Genomic DNA, 24,941 nt, shown 5'->3' with positions numbered 1-24,941 from the left:
CCCCCTTTCTCCCTACATCGCTCCTCGTCCCCTTCGCTTAATGGTTCAACCCATCTCGGGCCCTCCTCCCTGGGCCTGGCGTCGGTGCGCATGCGCGCTGCTCCAGCTGTGTGCGGCTCCTGCTCTCAGACCCCGGTCGCAGTGCTGGTGCCCCACGGGCTCGCGCAGGCCGTCTCCTTGGCAACAGAGGCCACGTGGTGATGGGGCCGCCCACCCGGCTCCCGTAGGTGCAGCGCAGGCCTGTTGGCACCGCGAGATTCCGCCCCCCGACGGGGCGCCGGCCGAGTGTTGGGCACGGCCCCAGCGCCTAGCCTTTTGGGTCTCTGCAGCCCGGAGAGGTAGGTGTCGCCGCCCACGGTGCCGACGATGACACCGAGGTCTAGCGGAAGCGTGACGAGTAGCGAGCGGAGCTCCGAGGCCGCTGCTGGCTTGGGCGGGGGCGACCTGGCCCCCGGGGCAGGGGTCGCCCCGAATGGAAGGTCGCCTGACGGGTGCAGATGCCCGCGCGGCAGGCTCAGGCCCGGCCCCGAGGGGGCACCCCAACACCGCCAGTGGCGTAACCTTGTCAGCGATTGAATGAGTCCCACCCTAAGCCCCGCCCCCTTGCCGACACCGTTAAGCGCATTTCTGGACCTGAAAATGTCTTTAACCTTCAGTGCTTCGGTTCCAGTGGGGATATCTGAATTACAGACCAGAGCCTACTTTGAGAGAATAGAGTGCAGGGGACCGTGTTGACCCTGTTGCTGCAGCCAGTGGTGGCCAAGTGGACCTCCCGGCGCAGTGCTGTCATATCTTAACATGTCAAGAGCTCCTGGAGGTTCCGGAGTTTTACAAGATCGATACTGATTTTTAACACTTGGGTCAAATAAAAGCTCCTAATCAGATTTCTTACCTGTGCCACCAGTAAGCAGCCACTGTAAAGATGATTTGGAAAGAAAGTCCTTAATTAAAGAAGACTGCAGCTTTCTGAAGAGGGCTATGGTTTAACCATTTTTTTTCTCAGTAAAATGAGGAAAGTGGATTGGAGAGCTGTGATTGTAAACATGGAAGGCGCTGCCCAGAGGGTTAGGCAGACCTTTTCTCAGTGATCCTTCAGCAGCCGGGAATCGAGTCGGGGTGACATAAGGATCCCCAGACCCCAGAGTCCCCATGACTGTTTCGTTTGTTCCGTCTTTCCTGGGAGTCTCCACTACCAGCCCACAATATGGATATCGGTAGACCTGCCGATCAGAGATTCATGTCTAATGGAATAGCTTAAAATGACCTCTTTGGGTCCCAAAACTATGTAAAACCATCTTCCTGTAATATAGAAGAAAGGAAGCTGTAAAAAAACAAAAACCCTATCAGAAGGCTCAAATTAGGAAAAAAGACTCGGAAGCCATGGTGCCAATGTATCAACAGAGGTGCGCTCAGACAGCATGGGTAATTTTTAAGTATACGGTTGAGTGGCATCAGGTATATTCATATTACTGTGCAACAATCACCAGCGTCCATGCCCAGACCTCCTTTATCTTGCAAAACTGGACTCTGCGTCCATTAAACTAGAATTCCTCTTTCCCTACCCTCTTCCCAAGAGGCCCTGGAAATCCCCACCTTTGTTCTCTGCCTTTCTGACTTTGACTACTCTCGTGGAATCATATAATGTTTATTCTTCTGTGGCAGCTTATTTCACTTAGTATAAAGTTCTCAAGGTTCACCCATGCTGTAACAGGTGTCAGAATTTCCTTTTTTAAGGCTGAATAATACTCCGTTGTGCGTTTATATCGCATTTTGTTTATCCATTTGTCCATTGGTGGGCACATGGGTTGCGTGAATATTGCGGCTGTGAACTTGTACGTACAAATACCTGTTTCAGTCCCCACTGTTAAATTTCGGGGTGTCTGTACCCAGAAGTGGAACTGGTGGATCATATGATAATTCTGTGTGTACTGTTATTGGAGGAAATATACTTTTTGGTATTTTGCAAATTTTCCACAGTGAGCAGCCATCGCTTTGATAAGAGATCAGGGGGAAAGCCTTACTTGTGCCCTCAGACTAGCTCGTGGGTTGAGGTAACAGAGTGGAGAGTATCTTAGAGGAGCCAAGGTGGTAGATCTGGATCAAATTCCACCTGCTTCCAGTCACTGTGCGGTGTGACCTTGGGCCCAGTGCTCAAACCTCCAGAGTCTTGGTTTCCTCTTCTGTGATAGGATAATAATACCTACACCTTGCTGGCATAAATGGTGTTGAGATACTGCCACGTAAGATGCTTGGCCCCTTCAGTAACACGGGTAAGTGCTCAGTAACAGGGCACTGTTACTGCTGCGGGGGCAGTGGGACACGGCTAGAACGTGTGACCTCAGGCCTGGCTCTTTCCTATTTGGTCTTCATCAAGTCATTTCTTCCTCTGTTGGTTTAAGGAAAACAGATCATTTCCCCTGCTCCGAAGATGCTGCGTAAATCTGAAGTGCTGTTTTCCTTCAATGCTAATAATTACCGAGCATTCAATATGGGGAAGAAAGTCCCTCAAAACAGCCAGCAGCCCAGGGGACCCCGTCCATGACACAACCACAGGGCCTGAGGCCAAGAGCAGAGCAGACTAGACCAGAGCACAGGCCTCCACCCCGCAGCGCAAAACCCTTCCCCTTGGCTGCACCCCTTCCCAAAGTCCTCGTTAAGAGATTCCGTGAGATGTGCTACTGGGCTTGACAAATAAAAATCGGATTATTACCCTCATTCCTCCTCTGCCCGTGCTCAAAGCACCTCTCCTGCAAAGTCGAGAGAAAGCACTGCTGATGATTCGGTGCCCTGCTGGAGCCCAAGTTCAGTGAAAGGCCATCATCTGATAAGTGCACAGACACATTACTCACTTTCTTAGTCATTTAAGAATTAAAGTTGATCATGTTTTGAGAATAGATTCCCCACTCATTGATGATACCATTCAGCCCAGGGCAGAGTCGAAGGGCTCAGAGATAAGGTCAACAGGGTGTGGGAGGCAGAGAGGGGGTAGGTAGGAGTCCCAGGAGGTCCTGCTGAGCCGAAGGATCTGCAGCCAAGGCCCAGGGACAGGTGGCAGGCACTGGCCTTAGCAGAGGAAATCCTCACCAGGGGGAGGCCTGGCTCACGGGGCAGCCCGGGCGCAGGTGTTTCCAGAGGCTCACGTGTCATGGCACCAGCCGGCTGCCCTACACGTGGAGGTGACTTTGTGCCTGCGGTCCCTGGCCTCTGTCCACATGGCTTTCTCTCTCCAATCATCAAGGTTAGAGAATGGCATTGCTGCAACTCCTCCCAGACAAGCAAAGGTCCCAAATATTCCCATCCATATTCCAGCTGTGGGGGGCGGGGAGGGGGAGGGCAGTGGGGGAAGTAGGGGGGAGTAGGGATTCCCATTTCTTACCCTGTCCCTCCTTACCTTCTCTCCCGGGGACACACCCGGCCCCTTCCCAACACTGGAAACTTTCTCCTCACTGCCCTTGTCATTCTGATCCCAACTAAGCTATCACCTTCTCTGAGAAGTGGCCCTGGAGAGGCACCCCGCTATCAGCACCCAGTCACCTCTCCCACATCACCTCATAGCACTTGGTAGTACTTGAACTTGTGCCCCTTCCCCAGTAAATAATGAGACCTAATCCCCCTGAGGCAGACTGCAGGCGTCACAGAACAACAAGGGATGTGGCGGGGCTGAGGTCTGTGGCCCAGAATGGTCTCCTTCCAACAGCACTGGGCATCTACCTATTTTTTTTTTAATTTTTAATGTTTGTTTATTGTTTGAGTGATAGAGCATGAGGCATGAACAGGGAAGGGGCAGAGAGTGAGGGGGACACAGAATCGGAAGCAGGCTCCAGGCTCTGAGCTGTCAGCATTGAGCCCGATGTGAGGCCTAAACTCACAAACCACGAGATCATGACCTGAGTCGAAGTTGGACACTTCACCAACTGAGCCCCTCCAGGTGCCCCAAAGGCTTCCACCTTTTAACCTTTTTTTTTTTTAATTTTTTAATTTTTTTTTTTGAGAGACAGAGAGAGACAGCATGAGCAGGGGAGGGTCAGAGAACAGAATCTGAAGCAGGCTCCAGGCTCTGAGTTAGCTCTCAGCACAGAGCCCAACGCGGGGCTCGAGCCCATGAACCGTGAGATCATGACCTGAGCCAAAACCAGATGCTTAACCGGCTGAGCCACCCAGGTGCCCCACGCTTCCACCTTTTAATCCCCGCAGTCATTGCTTGTTCTGGATGCCTGGAAACATGTATGCACTGACAGAAAATGCTAAGCTTTACCTGCCACTCAGTGACCTGCAGATTCCTGGAGCCCAGAAGGGGGTCTCGGCATCAGTCAGGTTCAAGCAGAGAAGCAGATTTGGTGGGGGAGGGGGGTTAGGAGGCCCCCTGCAAGGGACTGCTTCGTGCAAGCCTGAGACCTGGGGTGCAGGCCGGCCCAGGGGGAGCTGACGCTGTGTCCACAGGTGGGATTTCTTCCGCAGGGAAGCCTGGGTTCTGCCCTAAAGGCCTTCCACTGACTGGAGGAGGCCCTCCCCGGTTTTCTAGGGTCATCTACCCAGCTAAAAGCCACCCGGTGACAGACTTTATCCCGCCTCCAAAACACCTCCAACCACGACACCACAGTTAGCACTCGTGAATAACGGGACCAGATCCTCACTGGGCTGACAATAGGGCGTGACCCTCTCAGATCAGCAGCTTCCTAACTTCCTAAGAGGCAGATGCATTCCAAGGACCTGCAGGAAAACGACAGAAACGAGACTGCCCATGTCCCCAAATCTCCAGCCTCTGTAGCTAACAGCTCAGTGGCAGCAGTAATTAGAACCTGACTGCATAATTACTATTTGTTCACCCAGGGTTGGTTGCTTAGAAACAAAGCAATTCATTTTGAGCCAGATTTTCCTTAAGATGTCCCGTAGATACTATAATGTTCAGAACCTGCTCAGTAGTAACTAATAAGTAATGGCTCCCGGAGTTAACACCTTTCTGCCCCCAACAATCTGTGCTGTTTGCGATCAACCGCTGGTGTGGCAGTGAGCGAGGGAGTAACTGGGGGGCCCCGTGCTCCGTACGGGGCCTTCATCCACGGTTAGGAGGCTTTATTCCGCACTCCTCCGGCGGCATGTGGTTTGAGGCCTTTGGCGTGGTCATTAAATCCCACCCCCACCCCACGCCTTGAGACAAAAGAATTTAATGTTCATTGTCCAAAAAAATGTGGCTACGACAGAAAGAGGTAAACGAAACAATCACCCTACCCCACCCCCCCAGAAATAACTATTAGTATTTCGGTGCATATTCTTTCACATATATGTATCTATAAAGTCATACTATTCATGCATCCAGCTTTTTTTAACTTCACCGTATTTGGTGATCCATGTAATTAAGTTACATGATTTCACACGACTGTAGCATTTTCTCACTGTGGGACATTTACTCCGTTTCCCACTGTAAATCCTAAGATACAGTCTCACCACTGGAAGAGAAGAAAGTCCTGGAGACCCTAAGGCACAACACGGTGAGCAAGGCAACAGCAGTGTGTCACCGACGTCAGAGTTCCCAGGAGGGCTGGCTCAGCTGTCCTCACCACAGAAAAGAGATCATCAGGGTGGAGGGCACTTAAGGGGAAGAGCACTGGGTGTTGTATGGAAAACAATTTGACAATAAAATATCATGGGGACAAAAAAAGATCATCAGGAGGCATGGTAGGGGGGTTAGCTGAAGCCCCCACGTCCGTGATCACACTGCGGTGTACAAATGTGTCACGTGACCAGCTGAATACTGGACATATACCAATTTACACAGCGTCCTATGTCCATTATATCTCATTAAAAAAAGAACATCTTTATATTAGTCCTTGCACGCACTTATGAGTAGTGCTTTGGTATTTATTCCTAGACATGAAATTATAGGAAGAAAGTATGAAATATACAAGGCTTTTGATACATATCAAGGAATTATTTTCCAGGTTGCTAGAAACCTTTTGAAAGGTGTCTCATAATATTTGACATTTATAAGACATCATTTGAGAAGTAGGAAGGCCAACCTAATTGTTTCCTAAAGAGTTATGAACTACTTAGCATATTTTCCTTGAAACAGAAGTAACTGTTTATTTCCTTCAAATAATTTCTCTTGTATTGATAGTACAGCCCCAAATTTGCATCACTTCTCTTTAAATGTGTGGCCAGGACACTGGCTTTCCCTAGTGGCTTTCATCTGCCTTTCCAAGTGATATCAGGGGCCGGCATGCTGTCCCTTGGCCTTATCAGTGGCAAGGTCTTCAGAAAGAAGAAGCCCATGAATGCTAAGTCATTGTGGGCGAGGGGACGGGCCACCTCGGGCAGCAGCTGATTACCTTCTTCCCCTGCTTCTGTCCCATCCGACACTGCTCAGGAAGAGTCCCGAGATCTAATTAAGACCCTTCCGTTTCCCTGCTCTGTCACAGCGCCCCGGAAGGACCACCAGGCGACAATGAAGGTTCTTTTACTAAAAGACGCTAAGGAGGACAGCTGTGGCCAAGACCCATACATCAGGGTAAGTGCCCGCAGCCCCTGGTCCCCGAAGCCTGACACTGTCTTACTTGGGGGGCGGGGGTCTGCTAACCCCAAGGGGCGGACGCCAAGCTAGTTGTTGCTGTGACCCTTCCCCTGTTTTCCAAACAACCCTGGCCAATCCAGAACTATATTCTTGTATTTGCAGGAATTAGGATTCTATGGACTTGAAGCCACTCTGATCCCTGTTTTATCATTTGAGTTTTTGTCTCTTTCCACTTTTTCTGAGAAGGTAAGGTCTGCCGGTGTCCAAGTACCACAGTTTCTGAGTCTCAGTAGAATCACTGCTGACCGCAGCTGGAAGGAGCTCTGCACCACCCCCTCATTTTACTAGCAGACTTTAAACGAGAGCAGCACAGCCTCACCTGGGCCCAGTGGATGCGGCCCTGACCCCCACCAGCTCCCCCGGAAAGCCACCCCGTCCCAGAGGCGGGGTCCGTGGGGGGGCTCTCAGCAGCAGGGACCTGCCTGTGAGCCCTCCCATTCACCCGCGTGCCCTGCCCACGCGCCGCACAGCTGTCACTGTCCCGTTTCAGGGCTGGGCCCCTCAGCCGAGGCCTCCAGGCAGTCAGAGGGCGGCCCCGCAGCACCCGCTCTGCGGCCGGGTGCTGCCGTGAGAGGTCCTGCCGGACGCGACCTCAGAAAAGCCTGGCCAACATTCCAGATCGGAGGTTCAGTGCTCAGGCCATCTCATCAGGGTGCGGCCAGCCCCAGGAGCAGGGCGCCTGCAGGGCCTCCCCTGGAGCTCCTTTCTAGACACGCGGGCCCAGAGCCAGGGTGGGCCCACGGGACCGGGGTGCCCCATCCCGCTCTCGGGCCACACCCAAGTGCATGCCAGCTCAAACCTGCCGGCAGCCCTGCACGGAAGCATGTTTTTTTCCTTTAGATCCGGGCTGAGTATTGCATTATTCGTTCAGTAGTTTCTCCGGCAAACGTGGATCGGGCATCTGTTCCATTGTAGGCACTGGGTCGTGTGCTGAGCAGACTGTGTAAGCCGGGCCCCGATAGCCAGGCTCTTCTGTACGCAGCCCTGCAAGGCACCGAAGACCTCACCACTTGAGATCGATTCTTAGACTCGTGCGCATAGAGATACCAGAGTTCCCACAGGATCCCTCTGTCTCCATTAGCCAGCCTGCCCCTGGGGGCTCTCCAGGGCCCTCGTGCAGCTCCCGCATGTGAGGAGGGGCTCAGCACCCGCTTGAGCGCTGGCTCTGCCGCTCACCTTGGGCCAACCCCTTAGCCTCTCCAAGCTGTGTCTTCATCGAGGTGATGCCAGCGACCCCCCCCCCCTCATCTCACACGGTACTTTCCCAGATTTAGGGAGAGAACAGGTAAAGACGGCAACGTTCAGTAGATTTTATCACATCATATTTGAAAATCAGGGCTTCAGCATCAATACTGCCCCTTGAAGAGTCCAGTTTTATCACAGACGCAGGCGCTCTCCCTTCCCCCCTGCACCCACCGAAGCCTGGGCGGGGTCAGATCGCGCCTCTCTGCACCTGTCGTACCGACCACCCAACAGGTCCCTTTCCTGTCCCTGCCCAAGACTGTGAGCTGCCTGAGGGAAATGCTGTGAATAGGGGACTCACCTGCATCCACCGAGTGCACGAAGAGTGAATTCACGTGAATTGTGCACAGCTCCAGGCATTTAGGAAGCTCCCAGTAGGCGCTGGGTGGACGAGTGGGTGGACGAGTGGGTGGATGGATGGATGGATGGAAGCAAGGAAGGAAGGAAGGAATTTACTCTTGTGAAGCATTTGGGATGCTGGGGATGTTGAACTTGGCCTTCCTGTGACACAGGCCTTTGTTGCTCTCTGGTGTGTAGCTGTCCCATCCTGAAGGCTATGGGGGGCTCATCTTTACCAGCCCCCGAGCAGTGGAGGCAGTGGAGCTGTGTCTGGAGAAAGACAATAAAGCTGAAGGTAAGTGGGGGCGGAGAAAGGGCGGGTGCCTGGGGGGCTCCGTCAGTTACGGACCCGCACCTGACTTTTGATTTTGGCTCAGGCCAGGATCTTGCGGTCATGGGATCGGGTCCCACATTGGGCCCAGTGCTGAGTGTGGAGTCAGCTTAGGATTCTCTCTCCCTCCCTCTCTCTCTGTCCCCCTCTCCTGCTCACTTGCTCTCTTGCTCTCTCAAAAAAAACCCTAAAACCTGAAGTTAGGGGAGACTCTGTTGGGAATTCCACTGGGCTTTTCTTTATTCTGATTCTTCCCGCTGGGGATATCAGATGCCAGAAATAGCCGCCCTTCAGGCTTGAAAAAGCTCAATGACTTTTAGCTTAAAGGATTCAGGTCCCAAATTACTTGATGTTTGTGTAACCTTTGGAGGAAGGAGAAAATGACCTTTCTCCTTCTAAGCTGATTCTTAGTGTCCCACACAAAGTGACACATTAACCCCTTAGCCTTCTGACAGGATTAAGCGCCTAGTGGTGCCGTGTCATAGATACTGCCTTGGGACACAGGTGACAAGACTGATGCCCAAGTCCCCAGCAGCTCACCTGCCAGCTGGTCCTCTCTGTCCTCAGCATATACTGGTGGCAGTCTCTCTCCACAAGCAGATGAGGAGAAGACCCAGCAGCTTCGAGAAAGTGGCCCCTGCATGCCAGGCACTTAGCGACAGGACCATCCCTTCAACCCTCCCCCGCCTCCTTCCCACATGCGCACAGAGCCCAGGTTTCAGACTAAACAGCCACCTGAGGCTCTGCAGTCAGGCCACTTGGTGGCCAGCATTTATGGAGTGCCTCATATATACCAGGCTCTGGTAAATACTTTCCATGTGTTATCTATGACTAGACCGCTGGCCAGAGCCCGCGTGCGTGGTCCCCACTGGTTTACAGACGAGAAAGCCGCGGCTTGGGGGGCCCTCGTCCAAGGCCCTGGAACCGTCTGTGCACTGCCAGGCTTCAGACCCCGGCCCGCCCCACCCCAGTTACTGGTGGAGGCCGCACCCAGGGGTCCTTGCAGAATGGCTTTGCGGCAAGTTAGGCCTGGGTTCAGGTGGCCACTCTGACCTTGGTGAGTTCCTTGACCTCACTGAGCCTTGGTTTCCTTGCCTGTAAAGTGGGCATAATAAATAATCCTTCCATTCTAGGATCCTCACTTTTTAAAAAAATTTTTTAATGTTTTATTTTTATTTCTTGAGAGACAGAGAAAGAGCGTGAGTGGGGAAGAGGCAGAAAGAGAGGAAAACGCAGAATCCAAAGCAGGCTCCAGGCTCTGAGCGCTCAGCACAGAGCTTGATGCGGGGCTCGAACCCAGAACTGTGAGATCATGACCTGAGCCAAAGTCGAACGCTCAACTGACTCAGCCCCCTCACCCAGGCGCCCCCAGGATCATCACGTCTAACTGCTAGCTAGCTAGAACTCACCACGAGCCTCCCCTGTACCAAACCCCATGCCAAGTGCGTTACCCTCAGGGCAGACCCGACTTGCCAGAGCTCATGGAACAGAGGGTGTGAAACATGCCAAGACCGCAGGGCCTGTAAGTTGCAGGTTTGGAACTCCAGCTCCCGCTGTGAGTCCGGAAAGAAGCACCCAGGATCCTGTCCTGCCCGGCCCTCGGTGGGCTGGTGGGGAACACGCGGCAGCGGTGAGCGGTTACCGCCTCCCTACATCCCATCGGGCTTCCGTTCTAGCCCCAAAACTCACCTTCTCGATGGGCCCGTATACACTGGCCGCTACTGAAGAGGAGCATCAGCTACAGGCTTGGAGAATGGTTTGCTCACGTGTGATACGGTCATTTTCAGATAAGCCTCCTTTACGTTAGTGGGGTAGGAAAGAAGGTGAAACTCAATCTCTGGTTACTTCTTCAAAGGAGATTTCCTGAGGTGGGTGGGGGGTGCCTGGCTGGCTCAGTCGGTGGAGCTACAGCCCTTGAAAGTCGGGTGTAAGTTCGAGCCCCACGCTGGGTGTGGAGATTACTTTAAAAAAATAAAAATCTTTTTAAAAAGGTAAATAAAAGAAAAGGAAATTTTCAATGGGAGTGCAAAGGGTAGTGTCACACTTAAATATGAGGGAAAGTTTTGCTCATATTTCATGCCTTCTAAAAGTGTTCAGTGCTGAACACTGCTCAATAGTGAACCTCCAGTGGCCTGAGGATACATTAGAACAACGCATTTTCTCTTTGTATTTCATTAGTCCACATTTAGAGGTTTTGTTTTTGTCATAAAATGGCATCTCTGTTAAATTGTGTTTGCTTATGAACCTGAAATATATTATCTTTCCTTTGACCTAATGGAAACATGAGTCCTGTCAGCGGAGATGACCACACCTTGACTGCTTTCAGATTTGGGTCCCAAATAAAACCGGCTGTATTGCTTTATTAGATGTCAAGTTGCCACTTTTCAATGTCCAGTGACTTTTTCTTTAAAGTCTAGATTTTTCGGGGTGCCTGGCTGGCTCGCTCAGAAGAGCGTGTGACTCTCCATCTCAGGCTCGAGAATGGGAGCCCCAAGTTGCGTATAGAGATTACTAAAAGGATTTTTTTAAATAAATGAAAGTCTAGATTTTTTTTAATTTTTAAAAGCTTTTATTTGAGAGAGAGAAAGAGAGAGAGAGAATGTACGAGTAGGGGAGGAGCAGAAGGAGAGAAAGCTAGAATCTCAAGCTGGCTCCAGGCTGAGCACCCCTCGACCCTGGGATCATGACCTGAGCCAAAATCAAGAGTCAGACGCTCAACCTACCAAGCTACCCAGGTGCCCTTAGGTTTTAAATTGTTAATGTCACCTTGCAAATGAATTCTTCAAGTTATATTTGTTTTCTGGTACACACTAAACATGCTTCTAGTGCCGACTGTGGGAATGAATTAATATTTTAAGCAAGGCATACTGAAACATTTACCAAAGTGATTTTTTAAAAATTTTCCTGCCAAGGGGCACCAGGGTGGCTCAGTTGGTTAAGCGTACGACTTCAGCTCAGGTCATGATCTCAGTTCATGAGTTCAAGCCTCGCATCAGGCTCTGTGCTGACAGCTCGGATCCCGGATCCTGCTTCGGATTATCTGTCTCCCTCTCTCTCTGCTCCTCCCCTGCTCACTCTCTGTCTCTCTCTCTATCAAAATAAATAAACATTCAAAAATTTTTTCTTTTAAATAAAAAAAATTGCCTGCGTAATATGAACAGAATAAAAATGGAATTTTAGTTTGAGATGCTTCTCTTCATCCTTGGTTATTAGTGGTTTGCCTTGTTCACAAGTGTCGTAGGATGAACAGGCAGCCTCGGGCAGCAGTGCAAATGGCCACTCTGGTGCTTGCAGCTCACATATCATTCCCTGTTTTACAGTCTGGAAAGATTCTCTGAGAGAAAAGTGGAATGCTAAGTCAGTGTACGTGGTTGGAAATGCCACCGCTTCTCTAGGTAAGCAATCAAGGTAAAGACAGAACAGCACAGAATGATTGCGATATTATGATTTGTATTAAGAAGCACGTATTTGTTGGTCTTTGTCCCAGTACCTGGCAGAAAGCTCCTAAAACTTGGTATTTGCTAAGTGATAAGAAAGATGAAGTTTTTCATAACAGACCTCTTTCAGTTACACCTGAGTTTATGTTAATGAAGTGGCTTTTGGAAAAGCTGCAAAGGACAGGGGCTGGGTCACCATGGGAACTAGCCTTGGGATTAGTGAGGGTGGTCTCTGCCTGTTCCACCTCCAAGGAGAAGAGTGGGGCTGGAGGTCGAATTAATCATCAGCAACCAATGATTTAATCCATCGTGCCTGTGTAACGAAGCCTTCATAAAACCCCAAAGGATGGGCCCGGGACAGGTGCTGGGAGGGGGGTGTGCCTGGAGGGGTATGGAAGCGTCTGCTCCCTCACCCCTGCTCTGTGCATCTCTTCCACCTGGCTGCTCTTGGATCCTTTGAAATGTCCTTTGTAATAAAGAGGCAATAGTAACCATTTGCCTGAGTTCTGTGAGCAAATAATCCAACCCAACCCACATTTGCTAACCAGAGTACCAAAGCATGACTACGGCAGTAGCAGAGAGTACGGTGGAGAAGGAAAGGGTTTTAACTCCACAGTGACGTAACCTTGTTTTTTAAAAAATCGGTTGCATTTTTATACACCAATAATGAAGCAACAGAAAGAGAAATCAAGAAACTGATCCCATTCACAGTTGCACCAAAACCCATAAAATATCTAGGAATAAACCTAACCAAAGATGTAAAAGATCTGTATGCTGAAAACTATAGAAAACTTAAGAAGGAAATTGAAGAAGATACAAAGAAATAGAAAAACATTCCATGCTTATGTTAGAAGAATAAACATTGTGAAAATGTCATTATTACCCAAAGCAATCTACACATTCAATGCCATCCCCATCAGAATTGCACCAGCGTTCTTCTCAAAGCTCCAACAAGCAATCCTAAAATTCGTATGGAACCACAAAAGACCCTGAATAGCCGAAGTCATATTGAAGAAGAAAACCAAAACTGGAAGCATCACAATCCCAGACTTTAGCCTCTACTACAAAGCTGCCGTCATCAAGACAGTATGGTATTAGCACAAAAACAGACGCACAAGCCAATGGGATAGAACAGAGAGCCCAGAACTGGGCCCACAAATGTACGGCCAGTTAATCTTTGACAAGGCAGGAAAACTAATAGGCAGCCGATGGAATGGGAAGAGATATTTGCAAATGACATATTCAATAAAGGGCTAGTATCCAAAATCTACAAGGAACTCACCAACTCCACCACCCCCCAAAAATAATCCAGTGAAGAAATGGGCAGAAGATATGAACAGACACTTCTCCAAAGAGGACATCCAGATGGCCAACAGGCACATGAAATGATGCTCAGAGTCACTCCTCATCAGGGAAACACAAATCAAAACCACACTGAGATACCACCTCACACCAGTCAGAGTGGCTAAAATGAACAAATCAGGAGACTATAGATGCTGGTGAGGATGTGGAGAAACAGGCACCCTCCTACACTGTTGCTGGGAATGCAAACTGGTGCCGCTGCTCTGGAAAACAGTGTGGAGGTTCCTCAAAAAACTATCAGTAGAACCCCCCCTAGGACCCAGCAATAGCACTGCTGGGGATCTACCCAAGGGATACGGAAGTGCTGATGCATAGGGGCACATGTACCCCAATGTTCATAGCAGCACTTTCAACAATAGCCATATCATGGAAAGAGCCTAAATGTCCATCACCTGATAAGTGGATCAAGAAGATGTGGTATATATACACAATGGAGTACTACATGGCAATGAGGAAGACTGAAATCTGGCCATTTGTAGCACCGTGGATGGAACTTGAGGGTGTCATGCTGAGTGAAATAAGTCAGGCAGCGAAAGACAAATACCATATGTTTTCACTCATATGTGGATCAGGAGAAACTTAACAGAGGACCATGGGGGAGGGGAAGGGGGAAATAGTTAAGGAAAGGGAGTGAGGCATACCACAAGAGACTTAAATACTAAGAACAAACTGAGGGTTGATGGGTGGGGAAGAGGGGAAAATGGGTGATGGGCATGGAGGAGGGCACTTGCTGGGATGAGCACTGGGTGTTTTATGGAAACCAACTTGACAATAAACTATATTTTAAAAAACCACTGTAATTTAAAATGTGATACTTTGCTTATTAAATTTACAAATAATTAGTTGAATATAGAATATTGCTGGTAAGGGTACAGTGAAACAAATATATTACTGCTAAATGGCATTAAGAATTGGTTCATATGTTTTCAGAAATACTTAATCAGTATGTATCAAAAACTCTATTACATTGGCACCTGGCTGGCTCAGTAGGTAGAGCATGTGACTCTTGATCTTGGGGTTGTGAGTTCAAGCCCCAAGTTGGGCATACAGCTTACTTTTAAAAATGAAATAAAATCTTTTTTTACAGTTATTAAATCTTTACTCAATGTAGTTCTCAAGTTCTATTACAATGGAAAGTTGAATTTTTCATTGGTGCCTAAGTTATATAAAGCAGCATAGGACCTGGCTCTGGAAAACTCTGATTAGGCTTATGTAGTGGGTCCTGCCCTGGACTCACTATGCACTCGCACAGTGTTCTGCATTGGATTTGTCCCCGTATTGAAATCCGTTCGGTTTTTTCCCAGTTTTTTTTTTTTCAATTTAAATCCAAGTTAATTAACATATAATATAATCATGATTTCAGGAATAGAATTGAGTGATTCATCACTTACATATAATGCCCAGTGCTCATCCCAGCAAGTGCCCTCCTTAATGCCCATCACCCATTTAGCCCATCCCCCCACCCATAAAATAAAATCCTTAAAAAATAAGAAAAAAATTTAAAAAGCTCTATTACAAGGTTTGTACCCTTGGGCCCACTAATCCCTTTTCTGATAAATCTTGCCAAAGATAATAGTCCAAAATAGGAAAAATGAAGTGGGTTTCTTTTTTCATATGAGACTGTATCTTAGCATTAGTTATCATGGAAAAAGAAAGCCCCCAATAGGGAAAGTGTTAAATAAATTATGATACATCTGTGTGATGATTATGTAGCTGCTTCTTTTACATACTTTTTATTTGGAAGGAAATTTCAGAAAACTTAAAAAACAACGCAATCTTTCCCGGCCTAGTGGAGAGTTAAGTTGCCAACACGATGCCCCCAAGTAGTTAAGTGTAGTTCCCCACAAACAGAGACGTTTTTCTGGGCAGCCACAACTGTCAAATTCAAGAAATTAACACGCGTGTATTAGCACCTCTTACTTCTCAATAACACCTGTTGTAGCAGAAGGATTAACTCAGAATCACATCTCACATCTTGTTAGGTCTCAGTAGTTTCCTGCAGGTTGGAACGGTGCCTCCATCTGTCTTTGGCTTTGTGACCTTGACATGTTCCGAGTACAGGCCAGCTGCTTTGTAGACGGTCCCCCAACTTAGGTTTGTCTGATATTTTTCTCGTGATTACGTTCATTCAGGTCCTATATGTCTGGCAGGAGTATCCCAAGCAACGCCATTTTTTTCCTTGCCACTTACCCAGTAGCCCCTCATTCTGATTTGCCCTCTTACTGGGAATGTCCTTGGTAAACCCTTGACGTAGGTGATGTGAGGCTTCTCCACTGTGACGCTACTGTTTTTCCCTTTGAAATTAGTGAGTACTTTGCAGGCAGGTACTTTTTTCTTTTAGATTTTTTTAATGTTTTTTTTGTTTGTTTTTGAGAGACAGTGAGAGGCAGCATGAGCAGGCGAGGGTCAGAGAAAGAGGGAGACACAGAATCTGAAGTAGGCTCTAGGCTCTGAGCTAGCTGTCAGCACAGAGCCCGACACGGGGCTCGAACCCACGAATCGCGAAATCATGACCTGAACCGAAGTCAACCACTTAACCAACTGAGCCACCCAGGCGCCCCTGGTGTCTCCTCTTCTCATAGATGAGCTCAGTGGGGGCCAGGGAATGGGCACATTACCCAAAGTCACACATCCAGGAAAGGTGGGGCAGGGACCCGGCGCCCTTACATCTGACGGCACCCGGGGGCCTCCGGCGCCGGCCTTCAGGAGGAGACTGTGTGTGATCTGTAAAGCACGTGCCTTCGTATTTGCACATTAACACAAGCATGGGGACAGAGGTCTTCAGCAGCTCTGTGGAAACATCGTCTCTTTGTTGTTTTCCAGTGAATAAGATCGGCCTGGACACGGAAGGAGAAAGCTGTGGGAATGCAGAGAAGCTTGCGGAATACATCTGTTCCAGTAAGTGGAAAAAGCCCACCCCGGATGAAGCCCATTTGTTTACATTTGTTTGGTGGCCTCACCCGGCGCCCGGTAAGGGCCCCTCTCCTCCGTGCCTTCTCCGCGGTGACCGGTGACGGGAGCTGGTGCGCAGGGCCCAAGCCGCTCCTGGGCCCCGCGTGCAGATTCACCCTCCCTCCGTCCCCTCCGGGAGACTTGAGACCGTCTGAACATTACGCAAAACAAAACGTTTGGCGACAAATCCCGGGGGACCATCTGCAGGGACCGCAGAGGGAGCGGAGGTGGGCAGAGGCCGCCGGGCACCTCCCCGAGTCTGCGGCGCCTCCGCTCTTGCTCTCGTAGGGGCTGCTTTCTTCTCCGAATTCCCCTGCTCAGGGCTGTCCCTGGCGGCGCGTGGACACTGTGCGTAGGTGGCTGTAGATACGTGGCGTTTCCGTGGGGGTTTGTCCTTGAGGGAAGTGAAGATTCCGGGGAACTCGGAGTGGGAGGGGCCGGGAGGCGGAGGGGCGCCGCGGGGCCGGCCCCCCCTCTCCGTTACTTCCCATCCCCCGGCCTAGCCAGCTGCGGACTGGGTAAAAGTGGGTCTAGTAAGCACCCCCGCGGCACAGGCCCTGCACCACGAGGTGTTAGATGCTCAGAGACAACGTGTGCGAGATGCCAGCCTCGGCCTGGCTCCGGGTGGGCCTCCGTCCCCTAACACTCGGCAAACACCTGTTGCTGCTCCCTGCGGCGCACCCAGGGCCAGCGTGCCAGGAGGTGGGGGGGGCATGGGGGCAGGGCAGCAGGAGGGAAGGTGCCACGCCCACCACAGCCTCCCAGCTCGCTCTTCCCTTTAGTCAGATAAGGTCTCTTTAAGTTTGGAAAAATGCTCTTCTTACTAAAGGAGGGTGCTTCTGAGACACCCCCCAGAAGCCCCAGGGACGTTGGATGTGACCTTGACCCACGACCCGCTGCAGCGGCAGCCTGTCCAGGCTGAGAGGCCCTTTACCATCAGCACAGGTGCGGCTGCCCCGCCGGGTGTCAGAACAGCAGCGGAGCAGCGACGGTCACATATGCCAGGAGTCCAAGGGTGAGCATGGTCCTGGGCTCCTCGGGGTCCTCCACGAGACCGTTTTGAGGGTCCCTGAGTGCTCTTAGTCGTCTTCCAAGGCGAGAGGAATGTCACGACTGAATTCTTCCCCCAGCCGTTCATGGTGTGGGTGCCTATGTTCTAGAACAGTCCAACTCCAGGCTCTTTATTTCTGATGCTTTTAGGGGATAACGGTCACCGTTAAATGGTAACTGAGCCCTTCTAATGTCTTAATGCAGAAATCATTGTAAACGGTAGCCCTTGGCATTCTGTGGTTTACGGGGACAAAGGATGGGGTGCGCCGGTGGGGACCGGAAGCTGCCGCCTGTCTCCAGGGCAGACGGTCTGGCTGCACTCACAGTTGATATACTGGTTTTGGAAGGAGACAGGGGAAAAGGAGTCATTCCTCATTGTCTCGTCCAAAGCCATCAGGCTGGCGTTCCTTGCTCTGCATACACAGGGCAGGAAGGACCCGGTCACTTATGAAAAATCACACTGGTGTTTCAGTTCATTGCCTCAAGGCTGGAGGGCAGATAGGAACAGACTCTGCCCTGATCTCCACAGACACGGTCCACACTCTTCACAAAGCCTTTGTCACTTCTTCTCGTGTATGACCAGCACGCCTGTGTGTCCTAATAAACCTTTAATTTGCAATTAGAATACCCACACAAGAATCCTTCTCGACTGCTAATAAAGACTTTCACCTTGGTTTTACCAAGGCATCAATTTCTCCCCCAGTAAGATCTGAAGCTTGATTTTTAAAAGCTAAGAATCGTATTTAGAATCAACAGGTCAATTCACAGTTATTTATTTTAAGTTTTATTTATTTATCATTTTTACTATGTGACAGACACCATTGTGAGCACTGAAAGCTATTAACTCATTTCATCTGATAGCTTTTTTTTTTTTTTGAGAGATAGAGGGAGAAAGCGGAGCAGGGAGGGGGAGACAGAGAATCCCACACCGAGAGCACAGAGCCCTGATGTGGGGCTTGAACCCAGGAACCACGAGACCATGACCTGCGCCGAAAGCAGAGCTCAGATGCTTAACCGACTAAGCCACCTATGCGTGCGGAATAACTCACTGTTCCAACAGAAAGTTCTGCCCTCCCAGGGCATCCCCTCTAATGGAACGAAAGGAGCAATTAAAATGGTAAAAGGTGGAAGACAGTTACAACATTCTGCAAGAGAGAGGGTCTGCCAAGGCCGGAGGGGAGTGCAGTTGCCCGAACCGCCCTCTGGATCCGGGGCTGACAGCCCCGCGCGCTTGCTCAGCCCTCCTCCCCTCGCCACAGCCTCAGGTCCCGATTCCGCACCATGCGCATCGGAGCCTGCACGGCCTGCTTCCCACAGCATGCCTGGGGTGGGGGTGGGGGCTGAAACCTGGCAGCTGTTGGAGGATTACAGTCATGCACGTGTCCTCCAGTGAAATGGCATTTTTAAGAAATCGGCCTGGTTACCTCAGTTACTCCAGTGACTCCATACGGAGCCCCGGCCCGAGCGCACAACCGTCTCCCGGGATTTCCAGCCCCCTCGCTGTCCTCAGCCCCCAGACCCCGCAGTCCGGGCCTCCTTCCTGTTAACGGGATGGACGGCCTCTGCACCGCAGGAGTCACCACCCTGTGACTTCGGTGTCGGGTGAGACCCTGCCAGGCCCCGTCTCTTCCTGCCATCCCAGGAAACCTCTCAGGCCTCCGCAGAATCAGACAGCTGCGCCGTTAACCTATTTAGCGTTGGCCTATTCATGTTAAAAACCGGCAGGCAATGAAGTTCTCCCCAAACAAGAATGGGTTCCTTGCCTCTGACCTGAAGGGTAGGTCCCAGCGAGGATGGCTGTGGCGGATCTCCGTGCAGCCCCAGCAGCACATTCACAGGATGGTGTCAGGTCTTCCTCCCTTGCTAACGGTGTCTCGGCTTTCGTGAAGGCAGCTGGGCTGATTGGGCCCGTGCGGCCTGGCCCTCCAGGCCCTGGTGGCGCGGTGAGAGAGAACAGGTGTCTGTCCCGTGCCAGGACACACACGCTGAGCCCCCATCTGCCTAGTTAGTGGCCAACAATCAGGGAGCATGCATATGAGCAGCTTGGACTCTGCTACTTTCAGAAGAGACGCTTCGAAGGGCAGATTCTAGAATCTTCCGGAGACCCTTTGCACACTTCTAGGGCTGGGCTTGCTGGCAAGGCAGGCCCGTGGCTTCCCTGCTGGATTTGCGAAGCCACCCCGGAACAGGTGGTGGGAGGGTCTGGGGGAGAGCTGCCCCGGCACCCAACGCCCACAGGCGCGCCGGCACTGGAGGGACGCCTGGGCTCTGGTTAAGAAGACAGCACCCGAGCACGGCTTGGGAAATCTGTCTCTGTGGTCGCATGTACAGTGCATGTGACATTTCTTCACTGGCAGAAAGAAATCAGCGGGCATCTATCATCTACGTTTAAATTTTTCCCCATTCCTTATGTTCTTTATATCAGAGCTGATCTTTACAGAGCAGTTTAAATAAAGAAAGCATTCGCCAATATATAGTTATGTAATAACTTGAAAAAAAGAAGCCTACAGTTATCCCTGTGGTTTAGCTGGGTGTTCAGAGATGGTGCTGGGTGGGAAGGACTGGCTTTGTTCCCTCCTGTAAGTGCAATCCCCAAGGGGGGTTCAGGATCTCGTGGATTCAAAAAATGTGTGCGTAAGCAACAGCCATTAAAACGTCTTCCAATTGATGGATGGATGATGGATGGATAGATGATTGGATAGATGCTGGATGGATGATGGATGATGGATAGGTGGACGGACGGATGATTGATGGACAGATAGGTGGATGTAGGGAGGAAATGGTTAGTTCTATTAAAATGTTCACATTAGGGAGGATCCTGACATGTGACAACCCATTGGTTTGTTGGATGGTATCGTCTCAACCCAGTGTCTGGATTTCACGGCATCTTCATGGTTCTGCAGAGAGCTTAGAACTGAACTCACCCTTAGGGCTTCCTAGAGTGGGGGCGGGGAGCAGAGGTGAGAAGCACGGCCATTCGCAGCAGACATGGCCGCCCAGCAGCCCCTTGGGCACTTGGCCAGGTGGCCGCCATCCTGACGGGGACAGTAGACATGCAGCTTGTCTCCGCTGGGGGTGGCTGCCCTATCCCCACCGCTCGTGAGCCTGAGCCCTGGCTCTGGCCACCTCTGTCACCCCCAGGGCTCCTCCCGAGGTGGGAAGTGTCTGCAGTGCCAGCACCACCCAGCCTCTGGCCTTCTGAGTCCAGTGCCGGGCAGAGCTCAGGCCTGCTGCTCAGGCGCCCCGGCGGCACCAGAAAGGCTAGAGGGGTTGGGGGAGGGGTGGCTCCGGGCCCGTGGGGATGCCGGGGTTCTGAGCACCTTGGCCAGACTTCCTGTGGTCTTCTGACAGCCGCTTCAGCACTTGCTCCCACTGAGACGCTGGGTGGCTCAGAGCAGCCCCCCACCCCCACCGTGCCCTGCGCAGACGCGCCCCCTTCTCGGACGCATTCACAACGTCTGGTTATTTTTCCGCAGGAGAATCACCAGCATTGCCGCTTCTGTTTCCCTGTGGAACCGTCAAAGGAGAAGTCCTGCCAAAGATGCTCAAGGACAAAGGTGAGGAGAAGGCGCTAGGGCGCCTGGTCACCTCCCCCGTCTGCCTCCTCGGGTCTCCTGGGGGCCTTCATGGTCTGCCTTTGTGGTCCGCTCTCCGGAGCCCCCCGGGGAGAGCAGGCTGCGGCGGGTGGCAGTGGGTCACACTCGGTGTGGGGTGTAGCCGCTGTCCTGACCACAGCCCAGCTCTCCTCGGCCCACTCCGCTAGGAGCCCTCGGAGAGTCAGAGGCTTCGCCGGGACCCCAGGGTGGCCCCCACGCAGAGGAAGGTCTCAGGTGGAGCCCGTCTCCCCAGGCAGGCGGTGTCCCACAGCACAGCCGCTCCACGGTCGGGAGACCGGCCCTCTGCCCCCGCAGCGTGTCCGCCCCATCCATCCACTCCGGTGCTGGAGGGCGTCACCCGCATACCCGGCACAGGGTGGGTCTGGGAGCAAAGCATCATCAGCAGGTTGGGGTACAAACTTCAGGAGAGACAAAGCCAGGTTTGAACCCTCCCTGTGCCGTCCGCTAGCTGTGTGAGCGAGGGCGGGCCCCCCGGTGTACGTGCCCGCATCCTCGCCTGTGCAAGGGCATAACCCGGCGCCTGCGCCCGGGCTGCAGGGACGCGAGGGGGCACCGCGCCTGGCCCTCCAGAGGCCCGAGCTCGTGCAGCCGCAGCCCCCCGTCCCCTCCCTGTGAAGCACAGTCCCCGGAGGGCCTCAGGCCAGGAACTGTCCCCTCTGCAGCAAAGCAGAGGTCGTGTCTCTCCCGTGTTACCGTCTGTCTCCTGGGCGCTGCCGGGAACAGTGGCAGAGGACGCGAGCCACAGGGTCAGGATGGCTGGCTGCGGAGGGCTGTGCGGCCGCGTCGGCGCGAACTGCCCTGCGGAGCAGGGGCGCCACCACGTCCTCGTGCCGTAAAGCCCGGCTCCTGGTTTTGTGCCCAGGGATCCCCATGGAGAGCATCGTTGTCTATCAGAAGATCCCACACCCGGGCATCCAGGGGAACCTCAACAGCTACTATGCTGAGCAGGTGCGTGGCGCTCCCCGGAGACCTCCAGCGGGCTCGTTCGCCCGTCCCCAGCTGTGTGACTCCATCGCCACCTCTGTGAAATGGGACCAGACCGCTCTGAGGGCTTCGTAAGGATTAGAGGAGGTCGTCTGCATAGCGAGCCCGGCAGCTGGGCGCCGTGATGGGACTCTTCGCCTCGTGCGGATGCTGGTGGAGCTACAGGGGCAGAGGCGGGGGGGGGGGGGGGGGGGGGGGGGGGGGGGGGGGGGGGGGGGGGGGGGGGGGGGGGGGGCCGGGCCCATACTGGGAAGGCCCACCGTGCCCTCGGAGGAGTCTGCGATGAACTTGGGAGGCTCCAGACAGGCGAGTGGGTGGCGCCTGTTCAAGTCAAGGTTTTCCACTTCCGTTTCTAGTAAGACCTCGCGTCCCTCTCCTAGGACAGGCTTTGAGATGCCCTGACGGTTCTGGGCGTCCCATTAGTGCCAACAGAAAGTCCTCAGAAGGGCTGCAGAGCTGACAGGGAGCCGGGCAGGACTGCTGCTTTTCCATCAGTGCCACTGTGGCTGCATGAGCTAGAGGCACGCTGGCCTGGGGCCGGGCACACAGGTCCAGGGTGCCGCTGTCCTCTGGCCGGCAGAGCCATGCGGAGCAGCGACCGGCCTCCCCAAAGGCACCCTGCTCTCCAAACAGTGCCTCCCTCCAACTTGGCCTCCAGGGAGCAGAGAAGGCCACGTCCCCGGGGACGCTCAGTCTGCCTCCTGGGGCCGGAGGGCCGACGGCGCCCGGCTAGGGGCCTAGGGAACATTCTGTCCGCTTGGCCTGTGGCCACAGACTGACCCTCCTCCCCGCAGGGCACCCCAGCGAGCATCACGTTCTTCAGCCCGTCCGGCCTCACCTACAGCCTCAGGCATATCCAGGAGTTATCCGGTGACCACATTGATCAGATCAAGGTGAGGTACTCAGCGCGCTTTGGGTCTTTTCGGGTTTTTAAAACTCTCTGCTAATTATCCTAGAGCTGCTGTGTGAAGCCAGAGCCCTCCTGACTCAGCAGACACCCCGAGGCCCGCTCTGGACTGCTGGACAGGCAGGCGTCTAGAATTCCCAAGCACCACTTCGTGCTGGTGCTCCTGGACCAGTGGCTTAACGTCTCAGAGCCTGTGTCCTCATTTGTAACATGATTATCCCCCTGTGGCCTGCGTAGACGAGGACAGGAGCCCCCCTTCTCTGCCGGGGGTGGGGGTTCGGTCCAGGACCTTCAAGTGGATGTCTGAAACCACAGTTAGTACCGAACCCTAATATGCTGTTTTTTCTATCACGTATGTCGCTGTGGTAACGTTTTAATTTATAAATTAGGCACAGGAAGAGATTAACAATCGTAACTGATAATAAAAGTTACGACAACACAGCGTAGCAAGAGTTACACTGGCCGGGCTCCGGGCTCTCAGAGGCCTTCCCGTGCTGCACTCGCCCTTCTTGTGCTGACGAGAGATGAGAACGGGCCGGCGTGACGACCGAAGGGAGGTCACTCCTGCCCTGCCCACAGGGGACGGGGAGGGTCATCGGGTCCTGGACCACGGTGACTGAACCCGCAGAAAGCAAATCGCGACTGAGGGGGGGACTCCTGTCTCCGGGCTCCCCTGGTGGCTCAGCCTCAGGATAAGATGAGACAGTTCCAGCCCATCCTTAGCCAGAGCCTGGCGCACGGGTTCCCGTCCTTCCCCGTTTTCCCATCCAGACATCTCGGGATTATCTGTTCAGAAAGCCACCCCCCTTTTTCATGTTTATTAATTCCAAGGACGCCTGGCATTCCCACTTTTTAGGGACATTTGTGCGGAGCCCACACGTAATCAGCAGGCCAACGGGTCCTGTCTTGGGAACGCTCTCGAACCCGCTGCAGTGGGACTGGGACGGAGGAGAGGCGGGGTGACCTGCAGCCCCAGGGAGGACGTGCAGCACCGCCGTGCTCCCGTGGAGCGAGGGCCCGTCCCTTCATTACAGGGGTGTCCCGCGGGGCCGGCAGCTGGAGGTGGTCGGGCTCAGTGTTGGGGTCTCGCCCTGGGTCTCCCGGGAAGAGGCCAGCGTGAGCCCAGGAAGACTGACCCCACGTGGTCAGCCTCGGGGACGTGTGAGCCACGGCCAGCTGATAGGGTGCGGGGCTGGGTTCTCATCGGGAGCTGTGCGCACTCGTGTTAGGAGCTGGCCGGCGAGCCTCGGTGTCCGGCCAGGCCACAGGCCCCGTCACACCGCCTGCCTGCTCCCGGCTGAGCCCCTTCTCTCTCTCCCCCTGCAGTTTGCCGCCATCGGCCCCAGCACGGCCCGCGCGCTGGCTGACCGGGGCCTGCCCGTGAGCTGCATGGCCGAGAGCCCCACGCCGCTAGCCCTGGCCCGGGGCCTCCAGATGGCGCTTCAGCCACCGGCCACCAGCTGAGCCACCGGCCCTTCCAGCCGTGCCGCTGTCCCTGGCCCAGGGCGCCCTGCCACCGCGGGGAAGCCAGGCCTGGTGGGGCCCCCCAGATTCTGCCTCGTGCCTCTGCGGAACCAACGGGACCCCCGGCTCCCGGGCCAGCAAGGGCCCCTCCGGCAACAGGAAGACACCCAAGCAAAGCACCCTGGCTCCCCGCGCTGACTGCCGTGTCCCTTGCTGCCTGTCGCTTCCCTGCAAAGCTGTGTCTGCGGAGGAGACCGAGGTGCCCCCACTTTGAGACCGCCAGGCCCAGGGGGGCCTGAGAAATCTGCGTGTACGGAGTGGTTCCCGGCACCTGATCAGAGGCACCGACGGAAACCCGACGCAGCGCAGCGTAGGCCAGTCGGGCATCTAGAGGTGGGGGGAGGGGGGTGTTCAGTTTGCTTAGAAGGGGTTCGTCCACGTCCGACTGCCGCTCAGGTCGTGATCTCGCAGTTCGAGCCCCTCGTCATGCTCTGTGCCGCCAGCTCAGAGCCTGGAGCCTGTTTCTGATTGTGTCTCCCTCTCTCTCTGCACCCCCCACACTGTCTCTCAAAAATAAACATAAAAAGATAATTTAAGAAGGGTTTGTCTGCAGACACCGTGCCCCGCAGAGAGGCTTTGGAAATCTACCCCCAAACTTTATTTCTGCTTTTAACTTCTTGGCCTGGCA

General features: G+C 53.1%; 1 protein-coding gene across 1 annotated transcript; it reads left to right on the top strand.

Annotated features, from left to right (window-relative positions):
- Positions 1-80: 80 nt before the first annotated feature.
- On the top strand, positions 81-24,779 carry UROS (uroporphyrinogen III synthase). The gene is made up of 10 exons (XM_029932771.1): positions 81-338; positions 6,417-6,505; positions 6,671-6,754; positions 8,348-8,444; positions 11,801-11,875; positions 16,103-16,177; positions 20,758-20,838; positions 21,761-21,846; positions 22,677-22,775; positions 24,116-24,779. Exons 2-10 carry the CDS (start codon positions 6,443-6,445, stop codon positions 24,251-24,253), a joined length of 798 nt encoding a protein of 265 aa, XP_029788631.1. The 5' UTR covers positions 81-338; positions 6,417-6,442; the 3' UTR covers positions 24,254-24,779.
- The last annotated feature ends 162 nt before the right edge of the window (positions 24,780-24,941 follow it).

Source organism: Suricata suricatta, chromosome 2 (genome assembly GCF_006229205.1).
Source record: "Suricata suricatta isolate VVHF042 chromosome 2, meerkat_22Aug2017_6uvM2_HiC, whole genome shotgun sequence".
Taxonomy (NCBI): domain Eukaryota; kingdom Metazoa; phylum Chordata; class Mammalia; order Carnivora; family Herpestidae; genus Suricata; species Suricata suricatta.
The sequence above is the reverse complement of the archived record's forward strand: the minus strand, read 5'-3'. Positions and strand labels throughout refer to the sequence as shown.